The 13,983-nt window shown below is 46.0% G+C and overlaps 1 protein-coding gene across 1 annotated transcript; it reads right to left on the reverse strand.

The window, feature by feature from the left end:
• Positions 1-1,887: 1,887 nt before the first annotated feature.
• Positions 1,888-13,532, reverse strand: LOC131881323 (uncharacterized). Its single transcript, XM_059228161.1, has 3 exons — positions 10,882-13,532; positions 5,500-5,740; positions 1,888-5,190 (listed from the first exon to the last, which is right to left on the reverse strand). Exons 1-3 carry the CDS (start codon positions 13,530-13,532, stop codon positions 1,888-1,890), a joined length of 6,195 nt encoding a protein of 2,064 aa, XP_059084144.1.
• Positions 13,533-13,983: the final 451 nt, after the last annotated feature.

Consider the following 13,983-nt stretch of genomic DNA (forward strand, 5'->3'; position numbering starts at 1 on the left):
ACTTTGTTCTTTGACTGTGCACGAGCTCTTGGCCCCACTTGATGTCTCATCGATGATTTCGATTTCAATTTCCCTCTCAACTGAATCATCTTCGGCCTTTATGGTGCCATGTGACGGGTCCATATCTTGGAGGATCCCGGAACATATGTCTCCCGATTGGTTAATAGAAGCCACTGCGTTCTGAGTCTCGTCATCTGAACCCGATTTCTTTTGAGTCTGGTGCTCTTGGCCTTGTAGCATATTGAGCCCATGGGCTGCCACGGAATTCGGATGTATCTTTCGGATGTGGTCCTTGAGTCTATTGAGAGACACGAAAGCAGCCTCGCACATCACGCAGCGATTAGGTCTTTCCCCTGTATGCTGACACATGTGACGGATTAGCGAGTTCTTATGACGAAACCGCATATTGCACACGTTGCAGATAAAGTCCTTTTCGGTCTTGTGAACCTATAAACCCAAAACAAAGAGAAGAGAAAGAGAAGTCAATTAAAAAGAAATGCATACGATAACCTCGCCCTTAAGAGACAAAAAGGGCAATGACACTGCCTAGGAATGAGCTGACTAGTTTTGGGACGATTGAGATATCCATTCAATGATGACGGCATAAATACGTAGATGTTGTATAAGCTCTAGGAGGGGGAATTACTTCCGGCTTCAGCCAAGCCAATGCGCTTACTATTTCACCAGCTTTGCGTGTGGCAATTCAAAGCTTAAGGATTTTTAGAAGAAAAGGATTGACTGATTTTTGTTGAACTGAGGGCCGTTCAGGATACACTACAAGCAATGCTAGTATCTACGAGCCCACGATAGTGGTGTCAATTTTTCTTCCAATGGTTTACGATAGTCCAAAGACAATACCAATGTCAATTGTCTTTTACTTGTCAACGAAAGCCCCGAACATGCTGAAATTTGGCATGTGAATTCGTGAACCTTGTTTCTAATTTATCGTTTCAAAAAAAAGTCAGTACCTTAATAGCGATCCAATGTGATAGAAGTGTACAACTGCCCGCCAGAGCAGAGGTCTCCATCATACATTTCGTTCTTCCTAATCCATTCCTTACATAACCAGAGTTTTTTTTAAAGAAATGTAAAGAAGAGGTTGCTTTGTCAATGTTCTAATATATGGTTGTTACTCGTCTTGGTAAACACCAAGCCAGGCTTCTGCTGGCATATTGAACATTGAGAAATCAGCGTATTTGGGAAAAGTGATTTGGTTGGTGAAAGGATTATTGACTCTTCTTCATTCGTAGCTTTTTCACTTGCCCATTTATTTGAAATGAACTAAAACTTACTTTTTGCTCTGATATGCCTACCTGTTTTTTTTCTTTCTAAAGCTAATATAGCTGCTCTTAATGTGCTACTTGAAAAGACAATTGGCCTCTACCGAGTCACCTTTCAATCCTTGCATTATTTCATGTAGATTCTAGAACGTGGGAACCCAGATTTAGCATATACAGGGTGCGAGGCAAGTGGCGTTACACTTTCAAAGACTTTGAAATTGTTGGCCGATTCCGGCCTCGTCTTGGATAAGTTATTGAAATACCGATAGAAGTTAAATTGAATCGATTATATGGTGCACCTCCAAATACATCCATAACTCGAGTTTCATTGCCATTTGTTGAGGATTTTAAAGCAGGATCAATCCTTGGATTTTTATTGAAAGTGTAACGTCGCATACCACGCACCCTGCACCCTGTATATGTTTCATTTAAGCAATCAACAACCCCTTTCCTCTTCATTCAATCTCTTCACTCTAATGCAATCCCTGTACTGACTGCACTCTCTTAAACTCCCCTCTTTCAGCTCATTCCTCATGAACGCAACTTAACCAAATAGAGTCGTAGGTAGCTCCTGCATGCAGCATGAAGAGGACCAGTTAATAGGCGTTCAATAATTCGTGCTCACCTTCATATGAACAATGATGTCGGTGACTTCAGCCTCGCACACCCGACACTCGTAATCCTTCATGCCTGTATGAACCTTGCGATCATGTTTCAGCAATTTGGCCAACGAGTAGAACTTCGAGCTACAATCAGGACATCGGTAGTACCGAGCGTCGGGTACATGACATTGGGTGTGACGGAGCATGCGGTCAGGTTTGCGGGTCCAGAACGAGCATCCACTGGATGAGCAATACAACCACTTCACGTCCGAGCCGTGAGTGAAACTCGTTCGCAGATCAGGTGACACGACCGCATTGTCTCGCACAGCGCTCGACAGGTCGTCATCATCAAAGGGCTTTTGTGGTTGTTTCCTTGAGGCCAGTTGTGATAACGGCCTCAGTTTGAGAACACCATCCTTGGGCACGAGCTCATTTTCGACCGGATCTGGGCTGAAATGAGAGGACATTACCCTCCGGAGATGAAGTTCATTGATGGTATCAGTCTTCGTTTCCAACTCGTGCGAAATGCTGGGCTGTGGATCTTGATGCTGATACTTGGGATGGCAGAGTTGTCGTTGTTGTTGTTGTTGCCGTTGTTGTCGTCGTTGTTGCTGTATTTGCTGTTGCATTTTCCCGGCGGCCAAGTCCGTTGGAGTCCTCGCGCTAATTGACTTATTTGTGAATTCGTCAACACCAGAACGTCGTCCATGGTTAATGCCACTCCCTCCATTAATGGTATTCTGAGTGCTATCTTTGGTGCTCTTCCCTGGGAGCCTCTTTCTCCGATGTGTCCCATTACGTCTCTTGGTTCGAGTCGCATTTAAGGTGGTGGAAAATACCCCCTGCGGGTAACCTGATGCCATCATTGCACCCTCCTGCTTTGGCCACACGCTCTGAGCTTTTGTACTCCCATCAGATAATAATGATAAAAATGGAGAGGACCCGCGAGGAGAACGAGCACTAGATGGGCTAGAGGACGACGAGGTGGCTATGGTTGAAGATGAATTCAATTTCAGACTATTTGGTTCTTCGGGCACCATTAGATTATGCCCAAGTCTCAGGTTGTCTTGGATTTCCCCTGCCGCAGCACTTCGATCTTTCCCTTCAGTTTCCCTCTCTCTCTCCTCTTCCTCCACTTGATGATAGGTGGGGTTACAAAGGTTTCCCTGGGTTTGGCTCGTAATTTGACACGCTGTTGATGTTGGAGCTGATGTCGTAGTCGTTTTGGGTGACGATGGGACTGATGGTGGTTGCATGGTTTTTCCTCTGGCATTGGGTTGTTGTTGATGCTGATGCTCCTGATTGTGGTGGTGATGAGGAGGGTAGAAATATTGTTGTTGTTGTTGTTGTTGCTGCTGCTGCTGCTGTTGGGGTAAGACCTGAGGACCCCTCTTGGCTGCTGGCCCAAAAAGCTGAAGACGGCTCTCAGATCTGCCCTCTTCAGGATCGGAATTGTTAGGGATCTTGTTACTATATTTACCCACATAAGCAGGCTCCATTTTTCCCTGAGACCTCGTCGACCTTATGTCTCGGCTAGTCCAACACATTTGAAGGGCTTCATCTGCCCCTCGATTATTGTCCGGGTGGTGATGTTTGCCCTCTGAGCCTCCGTCGGTTTCCATTTCATCCCCCGAATCATTAAATATTGTTCTTTCTCCTCCCCGTCCCCGTTCAAGCCCGTCATAACGTTGACCTGTGGAAACATTCAAATTAGCTCCAGAATAGGTTTTGGTCGACGATGATGAAGACGAGGAAGGTGGGCCATGAATGGAATGTTTACCTCTTCTCAAGTTACTACGCTCATGGCCACTCAGCCTGGGCACCTCATCCTGGATGGGTTCGCCATCAAGCACAATTGCTTCTTGTCGTTGGGAATGAGCGTGGTAGTGGGCTGCATTCGCTTCGTCCACTTCGGCTTCGCCTTCTCCGTCCTCATCATCTTCGGTGGCTTCGCTGGACCAAGCCATGAAGTCCGAGGATGACGAACAACTGCTTCCACTTCTATCAACACGAGCAACGGCCCGGGATTGTTCATCTGGAAGGAATCTGGTGGCTTTGCTTTTCTGAGAAATTTGATCCCTCGTTTGTAAAGAACTAGAGGCCACAGCCAAAGCCAAAGCACCACCCGAGGAGGCAGTAGATGTAATGGCAGGAACAGCAGAATCAAAAGTAAGATCATTGGTGGTGGCCCTCGAGGAAGTCTTTAGTGAGTTGTCTTTTCTCATTTGAACCGAGGTTTCAGTCAGGTATGAATTTGAATCCTCGCCAGAAAGTTCTGTCTCCTCTTCCAAACTTTCTAAATGACCCATCTTTTTCAGGGGTATTAAGCTGTGCTTGCCTTCCGTTCCACGTGAGCGAAGCAGGGCCCGTTTGAAGTAGCGAGGTAACTTTTGGGTGATGCGATATCCATCTGTGAGTGATTCCCCCTCTCGAGGGTTCACATTATCTTCATTGGGTAATGTAGTACTACAACGACTACTGCTACTATTACTATTGCTACTCGAAGTCGTGGCATTGGTTGGTGTGGTTGTTGTTGCTATTGAAAGAGCGTGCCTTTCCTTCCTTGTTCTTCTTTTACTTCTACATCGGCTACTCTTTCTTTCTCGGCTCTCCTCTCTTGGTAATAGACTTCCCCTTCTCTCCTTTATCATTGTGTCCCTTTGGGGTCCATGTTGAGAGTAGAGTTGATAAATTTCATTGCACAACTCGTTGTTCCCAACTCTCGAGAAAAAGTTTCGCCTTGGCCCTGAGAGGTGCTGCTGCTGCTGCTGCTGCTGCTGCTGTTGCTCTGAGATCTGTTGTTCTCGCTCCAGGAAGGAGGGCAGTTTTTCCGTTGTCGATGGATGTGAGGAATTGGTCTTAATAGAAAGGGGACTTAACTTCACGCTTGGGACATTCCATGGTTTGGATCGCAGGTTCTTCCTTCCGCTTTCGGCATCGAGCATGAGCTTGTCACCTGAATCATTCGCATTGACATAGCCCCTAAGAAGGGCCCCGGGTTGGCTCGAAGCTGGGACCGTTGGAGCTTGAATGTTGGGCGTGATTCGAATGGGTTCAACCACACCCACAGTTCGCCTTGGTCGCTTGGCCAAAGGCGGTGCCGACACACCTCCGTTGATGGGGCTGCTGTTATGTGTGCCCCATATGGTTGAACCCAAAGACGAAGACGAGGAAAGTGAGAACGAATTGGGGGTCTCAGGTGATCGAACATGAATGGCCTGGCCTTTCCGCTTCTCTTCATTCGTCTTCTCACTGTAGTTGTCGAGTTGGAAAAAGTTTTTTGTTCCCTCTCCTTCTGTTCCATTACTCTGTGTAAAATTGCCACTATTCCAATATTGACTTTCTGAAGTGGCTGTTTCTGGGACGAATCTCGGTCCGTCCACCAAGACTGGCTTCACTTGTTGTCCTGTTTTTTCAGGACTCCGGAGTCTTGCTTCTTCTCTTTGGAACGAGAGAGTCGTTCGAGAAGAATGTGCACAAGATGTGGTGGGTTCGCTTGAACAACACGAGGAGGAAGACGACGATAAAGATGGTGGTGGTGGTGGTGATGGTGATGGTGGTGGTGGTAGCGGTGGCGGTGATAGGGATGGTGATGGTGTTAGCTGAGCAGCAGTCACATTGGTAATTGGTTGGAGGTGATGTTGTTGACAAGTCATTAACGAAGAAGAGTCTGAAGAGGCGAATCCGGAGGGGGATTGGTGTTTTTGAGTCGGATCGCCACTTTCAATGCAATGCTTCCTGTCATCCTCGATGGACCGATGTGAGTTCGTCCATTGATTTGAATTGGATTCCAGTGCCTCCTCGAATGAAGATGAAGAACACGCCGTAAAGGAGGAGGTGCATGGGTGAAGATTTTCCCTGGAAAGAGAAAAATTGTCTCTGAAGGGTGGAATGATAATAGCTAATTCCTTGGTGGTCATTTAAAGTAAATCATTGATTTACCGAACAATGTGGTCTTTCCCTGTTTTTTTCTTAACAAAAAAGTCGACGATGCCCCAATTTGCTCTCCGCCTCTCTTTTATACCAATGAATTGTTTAGTGGTTGTCCAGGGCAAGCTTGATCAATATTTGCTCTTCGAAAAGTGGGGTAAGCTCTCAATGATCAAGTGTGCTCAGTTGCCCTTGGTATATGTCCATGGTCCTCTTTCCCCCTGACAGGCCAGAATGAGAAACTTTCCCTGTTTGTGGAGACCCTCTAATGGGTTTGGAAAATTGATATTCAAATTGATGCCACCTCATTTCGAGCGAAGAAGTCGTGATGATCCAGGCCAGCTGGTGCAGCATAGATAGATAGCAGGTTTGCACCGAGTGGACCCCTTATCAGATGACTAAGATAAATGACACCAAGTCTTCGTGGTGTTTGATTGTTGGTGCCCAAAAATTGACGTGTCAAAGTGTCATTAAGCATGCCCAATATCATGCAGGTCTCAAAAAGCTTCTTTGGGCTGTTTTTACCTCCACAAAAGTTTACCATGCGAAGCTTTATCAGGCGTCCAGGGTAGCAGTGTTTGTGTTAATGGTTTTCTTTTTTTGTATTCCCAATGACTTGATGTCTAGTAGATTTGGCACATCCAGCGCTGACAACCGTGTCAATCGGTGGCTTTTTGACACATGAGCCAAAGAATTAACTTTCCAGAGACATTTCCTTTATTGGATTTCCTCATTCATGGTTTTCTTTGTCTTTCTTAAGCAATGTACATGACATGCATTCATTCATTCATCATGAATGAGAGAAGAAATGATGCATGCACAATCATATTCATGAAAATGACCAATGCCAAGATCTACGCCAACGAGTTGGTTTTCCTTTAAAACAGGACTGCCAATAAAATGGACCAATTCTGTGTAACATTCTCGGCCTAAATCAGAACACTTGTCCACGAAGGGGTTATTCTCCTCCAGTATCAAGTCTGATCCTCTCAAGGAGAGTTGAGCTCAGTCGGTCAAATTAACTTGTCAATATGCCGAGTAGTGATCGTAGTGTCCTTCTTTGGGATGTGACTCTGTCGCCCGCTAGATTCTTTCATCTTAGTCGTCCTGATTCAATATTCGGTTCTATGCGGCCCCTCTCCATTTGGCCATCTTCTTGTCTGTGCCCCTTCTTTCATCCTGACGAGATTGACAGCCAGCACTTTCATTTCGAACATGGATTAATTGGGGATTAACTCCTCCATTGGATAAGGGAGATTAATGAGGAACATCATCCTCATTGGTCGCAATTCAATACGAGAAAGAAAGAAAGAAAGAAAGAAAGAAAGAAAGCATGAACGAGCGAACGCTTCGAACGAAGGATCCGTCCGATCTATGGATTGTTGGTCCGAGGAAATGACCCTCGAGGAAAAAAGGTAGTTCGATGGAGGCAATAGATAAAGTAAGCGCCTCAAGAAGTAGACAAAGAAATTCCGGTGGAGGAGCGATGAAATGTTTTTTCTCCATTTCTGACTCCGGAACGAGCCAGGAGCCTGCGTGTCTGCCTTCTCGTAGTATCCATTCAGTCACCCAAGGAATGGGATGAGTTGAAGTTGAAGCCAATCATGGAATCCATTTATTTTCGGTCGATCTCTCTCTCTCTCTCCTTTCTTTCTTTCTTTCCTTCTTTCTTTTCTCTCGCTCGATTTGATCGGACATCATCAAATTACCCGAATCATCTCTGAGGATCATCGTTTCATGAACTGTGATGAATCCACTCTACGAAATGAATTGTGGTTTTCATGCTGCCTTGCCTACCAACACAAGAGTCAAGCTCTGGACCACGATTGGTGATTCCGAAGATTTCAATATCATTGACACAGTCATCATTTTTATCACATTGATATGTGGTAGCACGTGGACATAAAATGTGACAAATGAAAGCAAGATGTCTTGTTTGTGCTTGGGATCGTTTAAGTTGACCATTCAATAATGGAAGCAAGGGTCTTTGCTCCTATGTACTCGTAGGTCTGCGTCCTGTAATGCATAACGAACGCACTAAGTGAACTGCTGTTCATGTATTCCATGTACATGGGGGACCATGATGGTCCAGACCCACAAATGTGGTTCCGGCTTCCGAAGCCATTTTCTCCATTAGCCGAGAATTGCAATGGGATAACCACATTGCGTTGTCGTACTGAATGTATATAGTACACCCAAAACTTGGGACCAAGCCTAATGGTCTTAGGAAGGGACCAAAGGGATTGACTCCAAATCAACTAGCAATTTATGTTGGGGTGTCACAATCCACTTGGCTAATTTACCAATCCCAAAGAAAAATCGCTAGTGCTCCCGCACGACCAAAACTGAGCATCTGAAATTGATTTGAACTAGCTTGTGATCCATCCATCTTGTAATCATATAGAAAAAAAGTCGTGAAATGAAAGCGAAGCGGTTCCGAAAAGAAATCCCCAAAAACCGAAAAGGAGAAGTGGTAGTGCTGACCATAGAGTAGTAACCTTTCAATTAATCATATCATTTGATTCTTTCCGGCAATCGTACCTATTCGGTTGAGGTCGTTTTAAATCGATCTCACATTTAGTCCAAAACATCGAAAGCAGGATTGCTGCTGAGCCAACGTTTCACTTTGATGAAGCAATGGAAAGCCAAACCAAAAAGGAGATTGGAAAACGAGTTTGATTTTGTTTTCTTTTTTTTAAGATCTCATTTTCTTTCTGACCCGTGCTATCGCTGCCCTTTGAAGTCATGCAAATGGTTTTATTATTCGAAATGACTTTTCGGCGATGTTGGAAGACCAGTGAGAAGCATCACCCCAACTGAACTTCAACAAGAAGGTGCGTCTACTACATCTGCTGCTTCTGCTTAGGACGTCTCCCAGATCTGATTACCATGTCCGTGTTGAATGGAAACATGTCGAGAGGTCGATAGAACGAACGAGGGTTAGAAATGGTGCTTTAAAATGGAAATCCCAAAGGTCATGATGGCACCAGGAGCTAGCTCGAGATCACCATGATGACGAATATAAACCTATAGCGAGATCGATCGCATAAACGAGAGGAGAGAGCAATAACTAAAACATTCCTTAGACAAGCCAAGATCCAAGGCAGCATAACCGACGAGCATGACGAAGGATCGTTCGACATGACGCGTCAAGTTCGACGAGCCTCATGCCTTTTGACTCTCCATGATAGACCCGAGCTCGATCCGTCGTCGCTTCTTCTTCTTCCCCAAAGCTCAAAGAGAATTTATTGATGAGATCAGAGGAGTAGCATTATTAATCCATAATGAATAAATTTGGGGCGCCACGGGTGAAGACAAAACACTCGCAGGTAAGTATGGCATACAGGTGGGATGGATGGACGCGGTATTGGTGTGGGTCGTCGATCGAGGAGCGTGTGCTAGTCGCTTTCATCTTATCAGTCTTGATCGTCAGGCCTAACCGTGGAGAAAAAGCACCACCACATTCTCTTCGTTTTTTTTCTGTTTCCACTTTGGATCAACGTTCTTTGCATTGCAATAGGATGTATCTATCTTCTTTATGCAATGCTCCGATTATATTTCTAATTTCTAGTCAATGAGATAAACCGCACCGGGAAACGCTCTAACTTAGTCGAAATTTCGTTCTTTTCTCAAGTCCCTTATGATGAACTATCTCGCAATTTCGAGCATCATACAGTACAATGAAGAGCACTTGATTAGTACTCGAAAATGGACCAAAACTGTTCATAGAAGCATCTGAAATCACGTGCTCAAATGAGATTTTGCCTGCTTCTCCTTGACTACCATAAAAGTGTAATTAATGATCGTCACTTAAATGGGAGTGAGTAATAATGCTACGACTGCCTACTATTGCCTCTCGGAATCAGGCTTTTAACTGGGGTGAATAATGAATCATCAACGGCACAGGCATCATCAGCATTTTCGTCTCTGTGGCTGAACTAAGCTACTGAATAGAATCTATTTTTGGAAACGGGAAACATTGGTTGGCCCTGATCATGGATTTGAATTTGGTCATGAATATAATTAGTGCTGGACACGTCTTTAGGGCATAGAAACCAATCAGAGCTTAGTTCAAGAACGCACACCGTAACAAGCTTCTAAATAAAAAAAGAAGCGTGTTCATTTTCGATTTCTTTTACGTGGAGTCAAAGAGATCAAATGAGACGCAACAACCAAGGGTTGGGAACCGGGCACTACCCAACCAGCTCAACGCTCCTATGGAAAGATGTCACCCCTATATTGACAAAACGACTGCATTAGGTGGAATGTCACACCCGCTATGTTATGTGCCTTCTACTTACCGTACATCCTGTCGATGGAGCACCAACCGAGCTAAACCGCAGAGAGGTCCATTAACATTCCATTTCAGTGAACCCTACGCTCAAGCAATTAATTCCTATTTGAACAAGTGTAGCATGGGCGCATTCATTTGGAGTGCGATGATGCCATTCCAAAAAACTTAGTCATGCGTACACTACGAACATGTCGTAGAACGAATCGTGAGCGCCAAGTCTACGATGAAAGTGATCGAGTTCTCATATCTTGGGATGGATGTGAATTTTTGAGACAATTATGACGGGTTGATTCATCAAGACGGGTGCGTGGATATGTATGAATAGAGCAATAGGAGATCGCACCCACTGATCTCTTTTGTTCGCCTCGAACTCTGCTTGACAGCTCTTTTAGAATCCTGAGTGACGTGATTAAAATGTTCGACCCGAGCTAGAAAGCAAGCTAGGTCTCTTGGTCTCTTAGAAGGCACACGTGGGTGGTGCCTCCATTTTAAGAGCCAAAACTCAGCTGGCCACATCCACGTTTGTTAACGGGGATGGTGCACTTTACTGGATGTGATGTTTACGTACATGCAATATGGAGCAACTGAGTCGAGGTAGAGCACGTTGAAGGTAGCCAACTACTTTAGATCCGGCAGGCAGTGAGTGCATAAGAAAGCTAGTGAAAATTGACATCTACCGTAGCGTCATCTCAGCTAGCTTCATCCATTGATAGTTCATCCTAATGATAGTTTTGGGAGGGCGTGAGCGTCAGTTCAAAATCAAGTTACCACTTACCCTGTGACTTTTCGGTGATATGGGTGACAATGGTGTTGATGTTGATGGGGGCGGCAACAGAAATTCGTTCCATTTCCAGCCTCTAAGTTGGGTGAGGTAATGCGGGAGGAGGCTTCCAAAGGCGAAGGTGAGCCAAGTTTTCCGGTGGAAAGAGATGTGTTGGAAGTTCTCACTGACAGGTATGATGGACTGCCTACAGCTTTTATATCTATTCTGTTGGAATCAGCTTGACATGGTCTCGAATTCAACTCACAAACAATCTGCTCAGGGCCAGAAGAACCATGCGGGTTTGTCCCTGAAGTCGTTTCACCTGACTCATCCGCCAGTGTGGGATGGGAAGTTTCGTGAGATATGGACGAGGATACATCGCCAATTGAGTTGAGAACCTGGTCCACCAAGTCCGATATATCCTCTTCGGTCTGACAAGAACCCTCGCCAAACGATGGTAAGGGATCTTCCGGAAGAAACGAACCCATATCCTCGTCACTCCCCGGTATCATCACCTCCCCGGTTTGTAGAAGATCGGGATGCTCTTGGGCTACTTTTTCGCATCCCTGGTCATTTGGATCCAAATACACGTACTGATGATGCTGGCCTGGTGGCCAAGTCGAAGGTGAGGCAGACACCCTTTGAAATGGCGAATCGGTGGGCCCTTCGTATCCGGAATCAATTGATACGTGACTTAGTGGCGACACTTCCAGCACGGATTGTTGAGACAAACTAAGACGTTCCACTTCCAGATGTGTGATACTAGGTTGGGAGCAAAGGGCTCTAGTGGGCTCGTTCACAACAGCATTTTCAGAAGGATCTGTTGGATGTGGAAGCAAGCACGGGCGTCGGTGGTGCTGTTGTTGGTGGCGGTGAGAGCCGTCTTCGAGGCTTCTGGCTTGTTTGTCTGATGAAACTTGGTTGTCTCTAATCGTTTGTGGTCTGTTTTCACAGGCGGGCAAACTTGGAATTAATTCACTGGTCCAGACCACCGAAGAAGTTTCTCGGGAGCCTTTGGATATGGTTGTCTTTGGCTGGTTGAAATGGGGATAATTGGTGAAAGCCGCCGTCGTTCCAACCAAATGAGGATGAGATGTTATGACATTATCACTTGTACGCTTTTGACAGTTTTCAAAGTTCAAAGAACGGTTCTTGCCCGGGCCACTGGGGCAATCCTCTGAAAGGCTCGAGCTATAGGAGTGGTTGTCTTCAGTTGGTCTAATTAGCTGTTGGTGTGGCGGTGCGTGGTGATGAGTGGAACCAGACACCGGCCTCAATGAGCTTGATTCGTCTAAGTAGTAGTTCTGCAACAGGGAACTCAATTCCTCATCTGGCACGGAAGGACTACTGGAGTTTTGAGAATTCTCGTGTCGTCCCCAAGAAGCCACTTCGTTATGTTTAGAGGTAAGCGAAGTCTTGGATGGCAATGTGGTAATGGAGGAAGAGGACATTCTTTGGGTAGTAGAGCTCGTCATAACGATAGAAGGAGAAAAAGGAGCAGCAAAAGCAGTAGCAGTAGCAATAGTTGTAATATTGCTGTAAGCGGGAATGGAACAACAAGCTTTACCAGATTTGGATTCATCAACCAGACCCAGAGCCTCGTGGAACTTGTGAGCGGCACTGCCGCTGGTGAGGAGGCTAATTTCGTTTGGTCCTTGGCCATTGTTTTGCGGCTCTTTTAGCTCAACCGTACTCCCAAAGTGAGAACTCAGTCTTGACGAGGAGCAAGCGTGTTGAGACACGCCTGAGGTTGGTCGGGTGGCATCTGAGGGATGATGATGGTAGTCCTCCTGCAATTGGTAGTAAGGGTGAAAGGGATTCGTCTCTAAATGCCTCAACTCAGCTCTGGCCGGCCTTTTCTGGCTGAGTCCAGATGAACCTCGTCCTTTTTCAGAACATGCGAGAGTGTTGGCCTTCCAAGGCTGTTGTGACCCATAACACGGATTCATCGCATTCGAAGGAAAAGAGAGTGAAGTGCGGACAGAGGAGCAAGAAGAGGCGCTCCCAACGCCACTCTCAGTTCCTTTGCAATGCTTCGGAAGTGAGTCCTCTGGCGTGTTGAACGATGTGTGGCGAGGAAGCCAGTCGGCGTGTGGTTGAGACAAGTGGCACTGGTCGGATATCGAGGGCAAGCTTTTGGAGTGAATGACTTCCTCCCTGTGGTCAATCACGTTATCACTTCGATTGTGCTTCATATCAGCCATAGGGTTTTGGGCTACATCTCTTGAGTCACTGAAATCTTCACACCCAAGTGAAGGGGGGTGTCCCATCATGAGGGCGTAACGCCTCTTTCGACGCTTCCGCTGAAGAATTCTTTGATGAGTCGAAAGACTTGACGAACACGAACTACCTCTTTCGGGGAGGTATCTCCTCCCTGAGCTCTGTGCCCTCACAGCATCGGGGTCTTCTTCTTTCTTCTCCTCCTCTTCCTCCTCCTCCACCTCCTCTTCCCTCTCCTTCGGCTTCCCAAACGCTTTGGCCTTCCGTAAGGCCAAGGAAGAGTGGTACAAATGAATGTAGCGCTCATTTGACCTTTGTCCATCCTTTGCGTGGCTCAATTGACGTAGCTGGCTGAAAGGTGCCCGTGGGGTGGTATTGGTGGGGGTAGAATCATCGGATGAGGGTGATTCACACTTCCTCCTCCTCTTCATTTTCATCGCCATCAACCGCATTGTCATCTGCATATCTATGGTAGCGTGTGACTGTTGTATATGTTGTCGTGGCAAGTGATCGAGTCTGACACCTCGGAATGGCGGATATCCACTCTCAGGGAGATGATTTACTGCCTTCTCTTCATTGTGAATGAGTCGCCGCTGAATTGGTGGCGTTAGTCGAGTAACATCAGTCTCCTCATCCTCTTCATTTTTAGTGAGAGCCTCCAATGTCAATGTGTCTTTTCTCTTGCCTCTTTTCTCCCTTTCAACACAAACATTATGGTTGTCGTTCTGGTAGCCTTGATCCGTACAATGGGCTCTAATTGGAAGCCAATCACTCGCTACAACAAGACCATTTCTTGGCTTGGCGTTCACAGGATTCCTCTTTGGCAGAGGCAATGGATGAGAATCCGGACGACGAGAGCCAATCGAAGCCATAAGAGGAAGAAGAAGACGAGGG

The sequence above is a fragment of the Tigriopus californicus genome, chromosome 5, assembly GCF_007210705.1.
Source record: "Tigriopus californicus strain San Diego chromosome 5, Tcal_SD_v2.1, whole genome shotgun sequence".
Classification (NCBI taxonomy): domain Eukaryota; kingdom Metazoa; phylum Arthropoda; class Copepoda; order Harpacticoida; family Harpacticidae; genus Tigriopus; species Tigriopus californicus.

Coding starts and splice junctions, on each gene's coding strand:
- LOC131881323 (XM_059228161.1), bottom strand. CDS start 13,532: ATGGCGATGAAAATGAAGAGGAGGAGGAAGTGTGAATCACCCTCATCC. Junction 5,741..10,881: donor TATCACCGAAAAGTCACAGG/GTAAGTGGTAAC, acceptor TTCTCTTTCCAG/GGAAAATCTTCACCCATGCA. Junction 5,191..5,499: donor ACCTCCAACCAATTACCAAT/GTGACTGCTGCT, acceptor AATTTTACACAG/AGTAATGGAACAGAAGGAGA.